The following is a 17,174-nucleotide window of genomic DNA, read 5'->3' as shown; positions in this document are numbered from 1 at the left end:
AAAAGCAAAAAACCCGGTGGTGCCCTCCTCCCCCTCCCTTCTGCTCCCTTCTCACTGACAGTGTTGAGCGTGACGTCATCACGTCCCCACACTTTCAGTGAGGAGCGCGCAGGGAGGAGCAGCAGACAGCAAGAACAGAAGTAGAGAAGACTGAAGAGAAGAAGACAGACAAAGAGAAGAGAAGGAAAGAAGGTCATAGAAAGGTAAGTAAATAACAGAGTGGGCAGAAAGGTTGAAAAAGGAGAGGGGGCAGCAATGTGGATGAGGAGAGGGGGCAACAATGTGGATGAGGAGAGGGGGGCAGCGTGTGGTGGAGGAGAGGAGGGCAGTGCATGATAAGTGGGCGACGTGTGATAAGGGTGCACAATGTGATGAAGGAAGGGTCACCGTGTGAAGAAGAAGGGGGCACAACCAAACTAATTTGCCACAAATGTAAAATCTTATTACAAAGAATACATATTCTTCATTTATATTATTCATAAAGCAATTTGTGTTTACTGTTTAATGTAATTATTTGTATTACTTTCTGTTTTAAAGTGTATGATTTGTATTAAAAGAAAAAGCATTATTGAATGAACAAATAATTTATATAAGAGTAGGGCGCAAAATTAGTTTTTTTGCAGGGGGCCGCCCGACATGCTAGCATAGGCCCTGGTGATGTGCATAAAATTTGACGCACTGTGCACATATATTGAGTTGAGTATCTAAGCTTTTACTTGCACCCTCTTGCACTTGAAAAGCGAGGTCACGTGTAAGTTCAGTACAGTAGGGCATGGAGACACTTAAGTCATCCATGCCCTTTACAGATGTTTCCAATTTTGACTTACACATACTTTTTGGAAGCGTATCTCTGTGGGTCCCTTGGGGCAAGTTTCTGAGTTAATAATGATGACCAATGCATTTTGCTACCAGACTTATTTATATGCTAGATTAAAGTTACCATGTGTGCAGCTCCAAATACAGCAGCAGAAACCGAAGTGTACAGACGTATTTTTATGTAAATGCAAAAAGTCAACATTTTACATTTAACAGTACCTGAGTTGATAAAATCTAAGAATTCATCAAAGCAAAAATCTTGCTGTACACACATAGTATTGGGTGAAATCCTGAACGGAAACCCATATTTATTGCATCTCGTATGTAGTAACCAAAGATACACTAAATGGAAAAAAATATTTGGACTCTTCACCAACAGGGACTGTAATGACATTATATTCAAATACATATACTTTAATATGCAGTTAGTCCCCCTTTTGCAGTGATAACAGCTTCCACTCTTCTTGGAAGACTTTCCACAAGATGTTGGAGTGTTTCTGTTGAATTTGTGCCCATTCATTCTGTAGAGCATTTATGAGGTCAGGTACTTACGTTGGATGACAAGGCCAGGCTCATAGTCTCCATTCCAGTTCATCCCAAAGGTGTTCAATGGGGTCAAGTTCTTCCACATCTATCTCATCAAACCATGTTGTCACTCACTGGACTGTGAGTGCCATTTCCCGTGTGTTCAGGAACTGTGGCCGTCCGCCATCCTGAGGGTCTGCGCATATACAGCCCTTATCAAGCCTTCAGTACCTGTTGCTTTTAATTGATTGGATGATCAGGCAACCCTCCCTATTTAAACCACCTGTGATCATTACCTGGTTGCCTGATCTTGGAGTCTCATTCCCCATGAGCCTCTGAAGGTGTTCCTGTGTTCCTCGTGTATTCAGCTCCTGCTGATTCCTGTTCACTTCAACTCTCCTGTGTTCATCGTGCCTGCACTCAGCTGATTCCTATCCGCTGCCTCCGTTACTTTTACAGAGTTCCTGTTCACTTCAACTCTCCTGTGTTCATCGTGCCTGCACTCAGCTGATTCCTATCCGCTGCCTCCGTTACTACTACAGAGTTCCTGTTCACTTCAACTCTCCTGTGTTCATCGTGCCTGCACTCAGCTGATTCCTATCCGCTGCCTCCGTTACTACTACAGAGTTCCTGATCGTCTCAACTCTCCTGGGTTTATCGTGTCAGCTCTCCGCTGCCTCCATCTCTACTACTGGATACCAGACAGCCTCAACTCTCCCGTGTTCTTCATGTTTCCAGTTCCACTTACTACTGCTTCCTGAGTATTGCTTAGTTGATTCTGGATTACCTGCCGTGCGCTGCACCAACCTGATTACCGCTTCCACCCTCCAGTGGTCTCTCCTCCTGCCGGTCTTCAGCCGTTCAGGTATCCCTGCACGTCTCTCTGACAGCCTGCTCTCCTGAACCGTGGTATGCATACTTTCCATTGACTTTGCTTGTGTATTGCATATCCATCTGGACTGAGTTGTGTTCTCCTCCGGAGCCTCCTATCCACTGAAGCTATTGTTACCATTGACTTTGTTTCCTATTGCCTGGATAGCTATTGTGACTTTGTATACTTCAAGCAGTGCTTGTCAGTTATCGTTGTATTGTGGATATCATCGTGGGATCAAGTTCTGTGTGCCCCGTGTATACTCTGCTTTACATTCATCTCCTCGTGCCCCTCCTCACATATATATAGCAGTGGTACAACTTGCTGACGCAGACCACTGACACCCGTTCCCTGTGACACCAGTTTCAAGTATCCTCTCACATAAGCAGTGGTACAACTTGCTGTACGCAGACCACTGACTTCCCCGTTACCTACTTTCACCTGGATTCCATTCCTTCACTATAGACAGCGGTACAACTTGCTATACGCAGACCGCTGACTCTCACTACCTCCTCGCTACTCCTGGACATTCCTCCTCACTATAGCAGTGGTACAACTTGCTATACGCAGACCACTGACTTTCCTCACGTTCCCTTGTCCATCTGGTTCCTCGTGTACATTCATCTACTCATTACCAGTTGCTGCTAGTCATAGACTTTCCTCGAGCATTCTCTCACCATCTGCTGTTTCTCCTGTTCCGTTGTCACCCTGCTACCAGAGAACCATAGTACCAACTATATTACTCTGGTAAGTCCATCATCTGGTGATATCCTGGGCAAAGACTCCTAGTGCCCGTGACACATGTCTTTGTAATCCTTGTTTTGTGCACTGGGGCACAGTCATGTTGGAATAGAAAAGGGCCTTCCCTGAACTGTTGCCACAAAGTTGGAAGCATAGCATTGTCCAAAATGACTTGGGCATTACGCCCTATACTGAAGATAAGGGGCCTAGCCTAAACCCTGAAAAACAGCCCAATGCCATTTTCCCTTCTCCACCAAACTTCACAGTTGGTATAATGCAGTCAGGCAGGTAACGTTCTCCTGGCATCCGCCAAACCCAGACTCGCCCATTTGACTGCCCAACAGAGAAGCATGATTTTTTACTCCACGGAACACATTTCCACTGCTACACAGTCCAGTGCTGGTGTGCTTTACACCACTCCATCCGACGCTTGGTAATTGGTCTTGGTGATGTGAGGCTTGCATGCTGCTGCTCGGCCATGGAAACTTATTCCATTAAGCTCCCGCCCGCTGTTTTTGTCACTACATTAATGCGAGTGGATGTTCGGAACTCTTCAGCTATGGATCAGCAGAGCATTGGCGACTTACGCACCATGCGCCTTAGCAGTTGTTGACCCCGCTCTGTGATTTTACGCGGTCTTCCACTTCTGAGTTGCTGTTGTTCCTAAACACTTTCACTTTCTAATAATATCACTTACAGTTGACCATGGAATATCCAGCAGGGATTAAACTTCACGAATCGTCTTATTGCAAAGGTGGCATCCCATCATAGTATCACGCTTGAAGTCACAGAGTTTTTCAGAACGACCCATTTTGTATCACAAATGTTTGCAAATGGAGACTGCATGGCTAGGTGCTTGATTTTATACACCTCTGGCAACGGGTCTGATTGAAACACCTCAATTCAGCACTTAACAGGTGTGGCCAAATACTTTTGTCCATTAAGTGTAGAAATCATGAAATGGTTAGATTGCTATTTTGGCATATTCAGAGACATGGATATATTTCTCTTACACAAAGTTTTTGTATGTGGATTTTAATTTTTAAATTTAGCAAATCTAATTTAAATGCAATCTATTAACTGACTCTTCTATTACTCTTCTCTCTCAGATAAAAGAAGCAAGATATGGGGAAGCCGTCCAGATACTTAATACTGAAGTGCAGAAGCAATATCAGGTAATGTAATCCTGATTTAAATATAATGCACCAGACAAAACAACTGACTCAACAATAACAAACGATCATGCTTTCTTTTCACCACTGCTTAGACACTTCTAGTTGAAGGTGTTTTGAATTATTTGTATTTAGAAATAAATAAATAATTAACTGCAAATAAACTCTTAATTTCACTTTGTCATTATCAGAATTTCACAGCTAGTATATTTGCTATTACAGTCTGGTTTTATGTACAGAAGGATAAGTGACAGAAATGTATTACTCTTTATGCATACTAAACCTCTGGATGAGGTATAGTTTATTTTTACTTGCTATTTAATATTACACAATTTTATTACAATTTTCCAAGTGTTATGTTATTACAATATATTATGTTGCTTATATAGGGTGCAAATCACAGTTTTATTGCATGACTTGCGTTATGCGCTGTAATTTGTTGGCTTGTAAAACGCACACATATATTTGTGGAGCTTTATAAAATAAGCTATACATATAATATACTTGCAGATATTATTTCTCTGTAAACTACATAGACCAACTTGTCCATACACATATTTATTAGCGTTTTGACCAAGCTTTGTAATCCATCTATATGGCATCAATGAGAATTGTGTGGGTGTGTTGAGTATTTTTAATCTGTCCCACAAAGCATGCAGTAGGCTTTCTACATCTGTACAGCCACTAAAACATAACAGTCATGATCATACATTATACATAGTCATTCTTTAGCAATATAATGGAAAAATTAAAGGTATAGTTTATATTTATTGAATATTTCCTTTTCACACCAAGTGCACACCTAATTTATCTTCTTATGCTGGTATAATAGACAATATATAGTATTGCAGTAATTTCAATGTCTTTATAGTCTGGGCACATCATGATATATATTTATTTAAATTTTATGTGTCACTATAAGGCCTGTTACCTTTTGCCATTGTGTTTGCACTAAAAAATGCCAGTGCGCAATGCATTTGAAAGAGCATATAAACAGAATGCATTTGTGCATGTGGTATCATGATATGTGCTAGACGATGTGTGCATTTTCGAATGCATCCAGTATGCGAGTGGCAGTTATTTCAATAACCCATTAATTTCAATGAGATATCCACTGTGTGCACTACATGTAGAGACACTGTTGGATATTGAAGTGAATGGAAGAAGCTCCATACATTGCTGGTTTCCACCATTAATCTAACTAATGTTTTAATTTGTAATCTTTTAATCCACAGGAAACATTATTAGTTTGTAATCCACTGGAAAAAAAATGTAATCCAGGGGATCTTTTTGTAATCCACGGAAAATGTACTTAATTTTGAATCCAAAGGATCCTCTCATGAAATGTGCTTAATTTGCAATCCGCAGAATTTGTTTGGCTTGTGATCCACAGGAATATCTCCTTGTAATCCGCAGGAAATTTAAATAAAAATAGCACAAATGGCGACTCGAGCTGCTCCTCAGACAATAATATGCCGTTTCCCACAGCAGCGACAATTTTATTAGCTGGTAACAAAGGGAGTAGTGGGGACAAATCACTGCTGGGGAGCTCCATTAATGTCAATGGCTCATTTATTTCAATTGAGTTTCTACAAGTAGCACACAACCCGTTTTAAATGAATAGGCCAGAGACATGAATGAGAAAAATACAGCACAATTCTGGTTAAACCACTCATGTTAATCCCTAGTGAGTTGGAACACAGTGCACTCCCTTAGAGATCACACACTGAAATGGAACAGGAAACTTTCAAAAACCATGCTGCAACGCAAATGCACAAATATGCATTTTCAATTAAGAAGGCAGATCGCAATTACGCACGGCTGTGCACATAAAGTGCCAATACGGCGCCGCAACATCGCAATAGAGTTGCGAAGCAAAATCCGCAATGTTGCGGTAACGGAAAGTGTGTAGTTGCGCGTAACTGTGATCTGCCTTCTTAATTAACTATGCATCGTAGAATAGAAAGGGGTTTATTTTTACATGCGTTTGCATGCTTTACACTTGTAAACACCATTGGTTCAAAAACAGTGTTGCAAATATATGTTTTGCTTGTACCATAAGATATGTCATCATCATCAACATTTATATGGCGCTGGCATATTCTGTAGCACCTTATATCTTTATCACATATACAATACTTCTACTAACATACAAAGCCATTAACAAAATTGCACCAGCATACAGTTGTGGCCAAAATTATTGGCACCCTTGCAGTTTTTTTCAAATAACTCACAATTCCGCTAAGCATAAGTTGAAATTAACAACAGTATTTGGTCTCCACGATGCTGAATTTAATACTGTATATTCTTGTAAACCAGAAAATGATAAGACATGTCTTTACAGATTTGCTGTCACCATTCAGGGGGCACTCTGTAACAGTGCCCTACAATTAAATAGTGATGATGATTACTGATATACACAGTGAAAAGTTTGTATGATGATTTCAGTAAGAGAAAATAGTTATTTTAAATTTAACATTCTGACTATTATTGCACTGTTGTGTATCATCCATGTTCATATTTTGAAAGAACAAGTACTGCAGTAAGAATAATTTTAGTTGTAATATAACATTATTCTTTTCCAGATTCTAACTCTTTGGCCTTTGTGTTCTAGTCTAGGGCTGGCCTGTCTCTGTTGGGTTACTGTTATTTTCAGATGCAAGACTTTGTTAATGCTGCGGATTGCTATGAACAGCTTATGCAGATCAATCCTGAAGTGGAAGATTACAAACTGTATTATGCTCAATCCCTATACAAGGCATGCATGTACCCAGAGGCCATGAAAGCAACATTTCTGTTGGATAATCCTGCATATCAGAGCAAGGTAAGTACAACTAATGCATCCTGCCTGTCAGATGAGTCTATAAGAATGTCAAGAAAAGATCACATAGAATGGTTACTATATAATTCCATTTCTAATCTTATTAGTGTGCTGTCTCCAGTTTTTATGGTGCTTTCAGATGTGTGACATAAATGTTTTGGTCTCTGTGTAAAAGGGAGAAGAGGGGAAATTTTACATAAGACTCAAAGGGGCATATTCAATTGTCCGCGGGATTGCCGAAAATCCTGCGGTCTGCGCAGGATTACCGTAAGGATTACCCTGCGCGGAAAAAACGTTAATCTCGCTGCTGAAATCCAGCGAGAGATTACCGTATTAACGGTAATAGTTTTTCCGCGCTCGAACCCGCGGACAATTGAATACCCCCCAAAGGGGCATATTCAATTCTTGGCGCTATAGCCAAAAATCTCACGGCGCACGCACTATTACCATTATTACGGTGATAGTGCGTATAAATACCGTTATCACGGTAGTTTCCTCTGTGGATTTCAGCTCGCTGCTCCCTGAGCCGAAATCCAGCTTACTATTACCGTAATAACGGTAATAGTTTTAACGCCGCGGGGAAACTAAAGAACTGAATATGCCCCAAAGGGGGGAATTCAATTCCCCCCGAAGTACCGCTGCATTATAGATATTACAGTCATTACGGTAATATTAACCCGGCTTTCTGCTCGCAGTGAGCAAAAAGCCGGCGTTAGAACTACCGTAATAACGGTAATTATGCGCACTATTACCGTAATAATGGTAATAGTTTTAGCGCGGCGGTACTTCGGGGGAATTGAATTCCCCCCAAAAACTGGTACAAAACCTGCTAATTACTTTTATAGTTAAACTAGTGACCTTAAAACGTATCTTATGCTCAGCTCCCATAAGAAAACATATCTGGATATTCCCATGTACTGTAGGCAGGGAAGGGATGGCAAATTTCAGCCCGGGGGGCAAAACTCGACTCGGCAGCCTATTTTAAAGGAAAAAAATGCAGGTGACCCAGCCCAAGATAGCCGGTTATGGGACCGGCCCAGGGGGCAGATGCCCCCCTGCCCCCCAGCCCAGCCTGCCCTTTACTGTACGTATGACTGCGGTAATCTCTCTCATATTGTCATCAACATCTGTAGTTCTCTTGAAGGGAAATGTTCAATTTGTAAGTAGGGCTCCTCTTAACTACTATTATTTATAACTACTTATATTATCTTTTCTATAGATGTTCAGTAACAGAAGAGTATAACTTATTTTGTACAAGGGTCCTTATGCCTCATCTTTAATAATCATTATGAAAGCTTGAAAGGTATATAATGGAACATATAAAATAATTGGTTAAAGTATAATACACCCAGATATGAGGATCAACAGGTCTAAAGTATATACAAGTCTGCCTATGGCTTTTCTGATGCATTCTTATGGTCCTAGGTGTTGAAATTACAAGCTTGCATCAAATATGGAGAAGAGGACCTGTCAGCAGCTAAGGTATGAAATTAAATACAAGTCATTTGTATGGCAAATTATCATTAGAAAGGTAGCCGTGAATTGCACTTCTGACTGCTGTACAACATTCAACACTTATGCTACATGAACTTTTGATTAACTATTTGTATAATTCTTTTGCAATGGTTATTTGTGGTTTTTACTTTGGAAAGTAAAATATAATTATTCGGTTTATTTTAAACAACATAATGGAGTATATTTACTAAACTGCAGGTTTGAAAAAGTGAAGATGTTGCCTGTAGCAACCAATCAGATTCTAGCTGTCATTTTGTAGAAAATGACTAGGGGCCTGATTCATTAAGGATCTTAAATGAAGAGGTATCACAAATATCAACTTTAAATTTCAGTGTACAAGTATTTGTGTGCTACATGAAAAAACAGTCAGTATTTAACTTATGTGCAAAACAGAAAACTAGTTTGCACCCCTTGGATTGGCAACATGGTTTTGTCCAGGAGACTGAAATAAGATACCTCTTCATTTAAGATCCTTAATGAATCAGGCCCTACAATCTGATCTCCACTTTTCAAACCCGCAGTTTAGTAAATCTAGCCCAATATATCGGTCCTTTCTTTATCTTTGGAAAGTAACATTAGGGATTACTATTTTTTTCTGTATAATATGATTTACATTTTTGTGCCACCTTTCAGAGTTTAGTAGAACAGATGCCTTCAGATGATCCAGAAAGTGAGATAAATTTGGGATGTTTGCTGTACAAAGAAGCGCAGTATGAAGAGGCCTGCAAAAAATTCCTTACTGCCATGCAGGTTGTAGGATATAAACAAGGTAAATGATAAAACTGTGTATAAATGTTTTCATACCTTTTACAGATTGCTTTTCACTGCTAGTGGCAAATGCCAGACTTGAACTGTCTGGTATATTTAGCCTCAAATTAAAATCGTCTTTGTGCTGTACATAGAGGCACAGCAGCTTGTATAGAAGTTTCTAGACCATGTATGGGGGTCCCCTAATCATGTTTTGTAAAACTAATGTATACTACCACATGATAAATAAATGATTAATCATATTTTAATATTATTTTATACATGTTGCTAATATCCTAACAGCTATATTTTAATGAATTTTAATATGTTTAACTTGTTGCCAACAGCAATCTAATTAAATCAAAATATATTATTAATGCACCACTGAAACAAGAGTTGTGAAGCTGATTTAATCTGGTTCCTTGGGGAGAAAAAAAGAAGTTCAGTACCCCTACTCTTTACTATAACCTTTGTTCAGTGCTATTTTTAGGGGAAATTTATTAAAAAAGTGAAAAATAGGTTTTGTGCAAGGGAAACTTTTCGCAAAACTTGTGCTTAATTTCTAACAAGGTCACGTCACGCATTATAAAGGTATTTATGTATAATTTGTTTATATTGCACCACCAGTGTACACAGATCTTTGCAATATTACAAATTACAAACAAGAGGAAAAGTGCAAATTGAAAGTTTTGTTGCCAATCTTACAGTGTATTAGTATGATCTTGTGATCTGTAGAATGGGAGAAGTGGAAGACTGTACCGAATGAAGTAAGACAACAAATCTGGGACACTGAGGAGGTGTCGACTACAACTGTAACTGCAAGGACCAGTATTAGGGGGAAAGATTAAGACCTATTTTTTATTTCTGTTAAGCAAGAGGCATTGGAGAGCCATTTAGAAATTCCTGATAAGCACCTGGGGCCTGATTCATTAAGGATCTTAACTTAAGAAACTTCTTATTTAAGTCTCCTGGGCAAAACCATGTTACAATACAAGGGGTGCAAATTAGTATTCTGTTTTGCACATAAGTTAAATACTGACTGTTTTTTCATGTAGCACAGTCAGTATTTAACTTATGTGCAAAACAGAATGCTAATTTGCACCCCTTGCATTGTAACATGGTTTTGTCCAGGAGACTGAAATAAAAAGTTTCTCAAGTTAAGATCCTTAATGAATCAGGCCCCTGGTTATTATTGTTTGAACTTCAGGTATGATGAAGGAGCCAAGAGACATTGTAACAAATGAGAAGAGTAGAGACCCTTATCCCTGAGGTGAATGGAGAACCTGAGAGAGTAGAGCGTGCTCCATTGTGTCAAATGCTACTAAACATATTAAGAGAATTAACATGGATAACTTACTTTTAGATTTAGCTGTATGTACGTCACTTTTTTGTAAGAACAGTTTGTCTCCAGTGATGTGTACAATATCTAAGTTGGAGAGCATCAAGTATGTTATTGGCATCTAGAAATAAAATTGTCATCTTGATCAGTGGGTTGTTAGCAGCTAAGTGCTGGAGAGTTGTCCAGCTAGGTGCTGAAGAGTTTTAGCAGCAAAGGGTAAGTGAGAGAGTGGTAGCTAGGGAGACATGCTAGATCCAGGGAGTTATTCTTTAATATTGGTAGGATTGTGCGCATGAATGGAAAGATACCAGAGGAAAAAAAATGTGTTATAGATATTAGATATTATGGGTGATACAGTTGGTGGCACAGATATCAGGAGATCTGACTGAATGTGGTCGAGCCTGCTTGCTGTAGACTTGATGAGGATACTACAGAGACCACTTCCTCTTCAGTAATGTGGGCAAGTGAGTGAAAGGAGGGAACATGGAAGAGGGGATAAGGAATTGGGAATGGATTCTACTTTGTTTATTCAATAATCAGCAAAGTTGTGGTGTGCACTGACGCCGTCTTAGATTTATTGGAGCCGCTTTGTTAAGACACGTTACAGGAAAACTACATCAGTTTTTCTTGCATTGTATTTTACTGATACAATCTATTTTATTGATAGCACATGTTAACATATAGGTTTTGCTGTGTTGTAAAGTTTTAAATGTAGCATTAAAATTTAAGAATGCAATAGTGGAAACGAACCAATGAGAAACCATTCATCCTATTTTTAGTGCCCTTTTGAAGTGGTAGTGTAAAGGTGCATTCATAGCAGATAGGTGTGAATGAGCCCAAAAGCCACACAAGTGGTACGGAACTTCCAAACATGCTGATAACATACAATATGATTTATACCAGCATATTCTCATTTTAAAGTGATATATGGGATAATGTACCTCTTACTGTAGGTAATTAGTAGTCCAGCTGTTTTTATACTGGTCATGGTAATCCAAAGTGACTTCTGTTATTCATAGTATTTTACAGTAAGGAGTACAGATTACCTTCTAAAACCCGAGTGTGTATAAGTGTATATATATATATATATATATATATATATATATATATAATCATGATTTTGTTGTACGTTTAATACCTGATCCAATCAGTTGGCCTGTAGCTTACATGATACTGCTTCAGTTTAATATGCTCGAAAACTACATAAAAATACTACTATGCCATTATTTTTTTGTTAATAGAATTAGAATTTTCTCTGTTTTATTTGAACAGATTTATCCTACAACATTGCCTTGTGTTACTACAGCATGAAACAGTATGCACCAGCATTAAAATACATTGCAGATATAATAGAACATGGAATCCGAGAGCATCCTGGTAGGTGGCTTTGATAACCTTGTAGTCTATATGGAAGAATTATGTTTTGGTCCATCTATTATACTATAGTGCAGCAAAGTGGTTAGACATTGCAGCTTTTCTGCCATATTTAAAAATATGCAATTTTATGTCTTTTGTCCATGGAATTAAGTATTTTTTCTAACAATAGACAGTAATTATGTAGATTTGTAAGATGATTACATATTATACATAGTATTTTCATTAATAGCTTTATAATTACTTAATTAACCTGATATTCATAGTGAATAATGGGCTATACATTTTAAGTACATTTATAATGTTGGTCTGTTTTTATACCATGAGCACCTCACAAAGCCTCAATAACCATATGAAGATGCCAGGGTTTATAGGAGAACTTTCTTTCATTCTCTTACACTAAATGTTTACTACTTTGTATATCCCTCCAGAGCTTGGGGTTGGCATGACAACAGAAGGCATTGATGTCCGTAGCGTGGGTAACACTCTGGTGCTGCATGAAACCGCACTGATTGAAACATTTAACCTCAAGGCTGCTATTGAATACCAGCTAAAAAATTGTAAGTCACGTTCTGTCTTGTCTTTCTTATGGCTTTTGTAGCTCAAATTTACTTAGGATTCCTAAGTAATGTCAGGGGTGGAACTGTGCATTGCCGGAGCTCACAGCAAACTTTGGGGGTGGGTCCTGAGATGCCGCTTCAGAGGAGGCCTTTGATTTCCTCCTTTCAGAGCAGAGCAGAGGGTCTTGGGGAGCAGGGTGTGGGGGTGATCTGACATTGCGTTGCCCCTCTCATCTCCCAGCCCTGGACCCACTGTAGTTCCACCTCTGGCTAAAGGCAATAAGGACATAGCGCTAGCCAATATTTCCTGCAAGCGGTTGCATGTGTCCAAAGTCCTATGAGCACACTGTATCTGTAGGACTGTCAAGCAGCAGTGTGACAGTCATTCACTGGTCCCATGGTGAACTGGTATTACAGGTTCATTGACAAATCGCATGCAATAGTGCTCTGCTGATTGATCGATGACAAGGCATTTTCACCAATATAGCCAGGACCTTACTCCTTTGGTTGTCATTGTCCATTTTCAGTAATGAAAAACCTGGATTGACTTGCAGTATTGACTTTACTGTAAGGAAAAATGCAATTTTTAATTTTTTTATGAGTGACATGCTGTAGTTGTTTAGGATGTCCATGTATTACAAAATCCTTATATTGTACAAAGAAAAACACTGACAAAACCCCCCTTTTCTAAATGTGTCAACTAATTTGTTCTTCAGATGATGCAGCACAGGAGGCTCTGACAGACATGCCTCCACGATCTGATGAGGTAAGGCTGTAGTCTGCACCACATGCTCATATGTTAATCCAGTTAATTATAACCTGTAAATTCTGGTATTTCACTTTTTAAAGGGATTGTATAATACAAAAAAGGAAAATCAGCAAAATCATAGAAGTGCAGATTGACAGTATTAATATTAAATAAGAAGGTCACATTTCCCTATTTGTACACTATATAATGCATATACAAGCGAGAAGAGTCTCCTGAACTAGTATTATTAGTAAATGCAAAAGTCACATTTTCCAAATGGAATTTAATTAAATACAATCACCCCCAAATCCGTTGTTTACTGCTTTATACATTCAGTGGGAATCTTCCTTCCTGCAGTAGTCCAAACGTTAATGGGAAATAAGTAATCCAAGTAGACCGCTTCCATACTAATTATCTGGAGGAGTCAATAGGTAAACAGCCTGTCAGAAGCGGTTAGATACTGCTGCTGGTGTCAACATCATCACATATCTTTATCTTTTTTAGCGCCCATGTCTTATGAGGTTGCATTTTAAGGGATGTGCTACACTTATGTGTACAGGCCCTTCCTGTATTTAACCTACACTTGCCCATCCTGGTCTACTTCCCCTGGTGTAAGGGGCTGCAAGTCTAGATACAGATTCACTTTGTTACACACGTGCAATACTGAGCTGCATATATTTACACCACATAAATGGACTTATGTCCAACTCCTAATGACAGTGTGTGCTCTGTGAAAAGACAGTGCTGAGTCAGAGCATGACTGATAGCTCTGACCCACCTCAATAGGCAACTTTATGGAGTGTCTGCATGCTAACCAAGTCACTGATAGGTAGAGCAGGAAATTCCTGGAAAGGAGAGAGAAATACGGTAAATGCTATATATCTTCATTAAAATGTGATAATCTGTCCCATACATTACAATAATCGAATTTCTTTTTTTAATGCAGTCTTTTTAAATTACTATTACTATATGTAACTCAAGTAATATCATAAAAAAACTGTTGTGATTTTACTGAAATATTGTACTGTGGTACACAGATATATGTTGAGCAGGGAGTTGCCTATTACTTATCATTACCCACACATACTGTAAGCTTGTTTTATTTAGTAAGGAAATCCTTCAATTAGATCACTCATAGTTTCTTAACAGTATTATTTGTATTAATTCAAATCATGGTTTGTTTTAAGGAACTCGATCCAGTTACTCTTCATAATCAAGCCTTGATGAACATGGATGCCAAACCAACAGAGGGGTTCGAGAAGCTACAGTTCCTTTTGCAGCAAAATCCTTTCCCTCCGGAGACATTTGGCAACCTATTACTTTTATACTGCAAGTATGAGGTAATATGGGTCGCTGGAGTAGCAATTCTCATCTTTATATGAAATTATACTGCCTTTGTGTGATATTATTCATTGTCAACAAGCAGTGCTGCAACTTGCCTTGAACTATATATGGCTCATTAACTCGGTTAATGTTCCAATGTATCCATATTAGTGGAAGCAGTGCATTTTGATTACTATTGGAAACAGTGATTTCAGTTAACATTAAATCAGATATGCCAGTACCTGTATTCTCTTGCCATATTGGGCAATGAGAACCTACATATGAGGCCAAGCCATCTTTTATCCTAACAATCTATTGAAAATATATACATACTGTTTATTTAGCTTACGGTGCCTGCTTAATGATTATTACAGATGTAGCACACGTCCAATTGTCTCTTGATACTGGCCAAATCTGCTGTCATGAGTACCCAAACAGAACAAATTTTTCCTGTGTAACATAAATGCTAAACACCAAATCATTGATAAACTTTACTTGCAGTACTATTGGTCAGTGCAGGGCTGGTGCCTTAATGGGACAGGGTTGGCACAAAACAGCATGCCCCCACCTTCCAGAGGCTACCAGCCTTACACTGAAATGCGCTGGGTACTTTCTGATTCCCACTGGGCTGTGGAGGCCAGCTAATTAACAAGATTGGGACCCCTGGAGTGGCTACTTTGCCATCCCAGTGGTCTCAACATAAAGAACAGGGTCTCCTAAGAGTAAAAAATAAATAAATAAAGTGTAATAGAATAGAATAAAAGACTGACTGAAACCTTTGGTCACCTCTTTATTCAATTTCGAATTAAGTCCTCTTTCTTGGTCTATTGTAGTCCAAATAGGAAAAAAATATATTTTCTTTCTCTATCCATTTTTTGCCTCACTAAAAGTATTCTACCACATCCCATCTCCGAGCTGATAATAAAAGAGGTCCTTCTGCATAGTGCAGATAGCCGAACGTCCTTCCACACAGCAAGTAACAGCACTGATAAGGCGCCCTCTCCTCTTCTTAATCTCCTAACAGTAATCTTGCTCCACTAGATTAGAGCTACGACTCTGCACTGCTCTGTAAAATGAGTTATATCGGAGCAGTTGATTTGTCCTTTGTAGATCGTCTCCATTGTCTTCATAATGGTTAAGTACAAAACCTCAGTTCACAAGTCTGTGAGGTGAGGTATTTCTGGAAGAAAGTGTTAAACTGTTGTTGTTGAGATAGGTGTCTTCTAACAAGGTTAGCACAAGGGCAGCACAGTGGCCTAGTGGTTAGCACTTCTGCCTCACAGCACTGGGGTCATGAGTTTGATTCCCGACCATGGCCTTACCTGTGTGGAGTTTGTATGTTCTCCCTGTGTTTGCGTGGGTTTCCTCCGGGTGCTCCGGTTTTCTCCCACACTCTAAAAACATACTAGTAGGTTAATTGGCTGCTATCAAAATTGACCCTAGTGTCTCCCTCTCTGTCTGTCTGGGTCTGTGTGTGAGTGTGTGTCTATATTAGGGAATTTAGACTGTAAGCTCCAATGGGGCAGGGACTGATGTGGATGAGTTCTCTGTACAGCGCTGCGGAATTAGTGGTGCTATATAAAAAAATGATGATGATGATGATGAAGGTTCTGCAAGAGTGGAAAATGAGCAGTAAGCTGTTTAAGTGCAATTTTTAGGATAAATTCTCCACTAATTAATAATTGTGTCACTGGTAGATTATCTGTTTTAAAAAAACTTTTTTACAATACTCTTCTGCATCTGTGGTCTGAACAGAGGCAGCTGTCAATCAATTGTAGTTTTCCTCTAATCAGCCATGTGTGACTGACAGTTACCTCCACTCAGACTTTAGATACTGCCAATCTTATTAATTTAGGCTAAGACGTGAGCGTAAATAATTAGATTCACAAAGCACAGTACAAATGTGCAGCATACTTAACATACGTAGTATATTTTGCTGAAACTGCTATCTAGTGGCAGAAAAATGTTTTCCAGGGAATGTCAATATTACACTTTGGGAAACAACCTTGACGTGATGTAATGTGTTTTCTTCTAATGCATTTATCTTCTCAGTTGTGCCATTTCAAGACAACTTGATGTGTGTTATATATTTATATTAAGCAAACATTGTGTAAACATAACTAGTATTTGTAAATTTTCAATAGTTAGAGTACAATTTAACATTTTTAAATACATGTTATATGACCATGAAAATGAAGCCACTTATGTTGTTTTGATAAGTTGGTTTATCTTGACAAGCAGTGTCTGAATTGCTATAGTGTATATGAAATATACTGGAAACTAAAAAATAGGAAATAACAATGTATGTTAATCAATTATGATTTGCAGAGACTGTTTGATAAGTATGTTCTCTGCCTTATGCCAACTTCATTAGTTATACTCTGTCTTCGTCGACACTGGTCCTGATTATTCTTTCTCAATAAATTGTTTAGCAGTGCTCCTCACAGTAACTGTAGGAGGAGAAATTTGAAGATAATTTCTGTGTTTATAACAAGTCCAAGCATCAGAAATTATAATTTTTTTATTTTTATGCATTAAAGATACCATACGTTTAATAACCACTGCTACCACAAAAATTGTTCATGCACTTATTATTTTAATACAATTTTAATTTAATATAAA

The 17,174-nt window shown here is 38.6% G+C and overlaps 1 protein-coding gene across 1 annotated transcript in view; it reads left to right on the top strand.

Annotated features, from left to right (window-relative positions):
- Window positions 1-17,174, top strand: part of LOC142158479 (intraflagellar transport protein 70A) — a 54,833-nt gene that overhangs the window by 14,163 nt on the left and 23,496 nt on the right. Inside the window, exons 2-9 of the mRNA XM_075212452.1 lie at window positions 4,063-4,128; window positions 6,740-6,949; window positions 8,372-8,428; window positions 9,095-9,230; window positions 11,820-11,924; window positions 12,353-12,481; window positions 13,198-13,247; window positions 14,417-14,569. Of these exons, the coding sequence (XP_075068553.1) occupies window positions 4,063-4,128; window positions 6,740-6,949; window positions 8,372-8,428; window positions 9,095-9,230; window positions 11,820-11,924; window positions 12,353-12,481; window positions 13,198-13,247; window positions 14,417-14,569 (906 nt within the window). The remainder of the gene's footprint in view (window positions 1-4,062; window positions 4,129-6,739; window positions 6,950-8,371; window positions 8,429-9,094; window positions 9,231-11,819; window positions 11,925-12,352; window positions 12,482-13,197; window positions 13,248-14,416; window positions 14,570-17,174) is intronic.

Source organism: Mixophyes fleayi, chromosome 5, assembly GCF_038048845.1.
Source record: "Mixophyes fleayi isolate aMixFle1 chromosome 5, aMixFle1.hap1, whole genome shotgun sequence".
In the NCBI taxonomy this organism is placed as follows: Eukaryota; Metazoa; Chordata; class Amphibia; order Anura; family Limnodynastidae; genus Mixophyes; species Mixophyes fleayi.
Note: the sequence above shows the minus strand (reverse complement) of the source record. Positions and strands in the feature narration are given on the sequence as shown.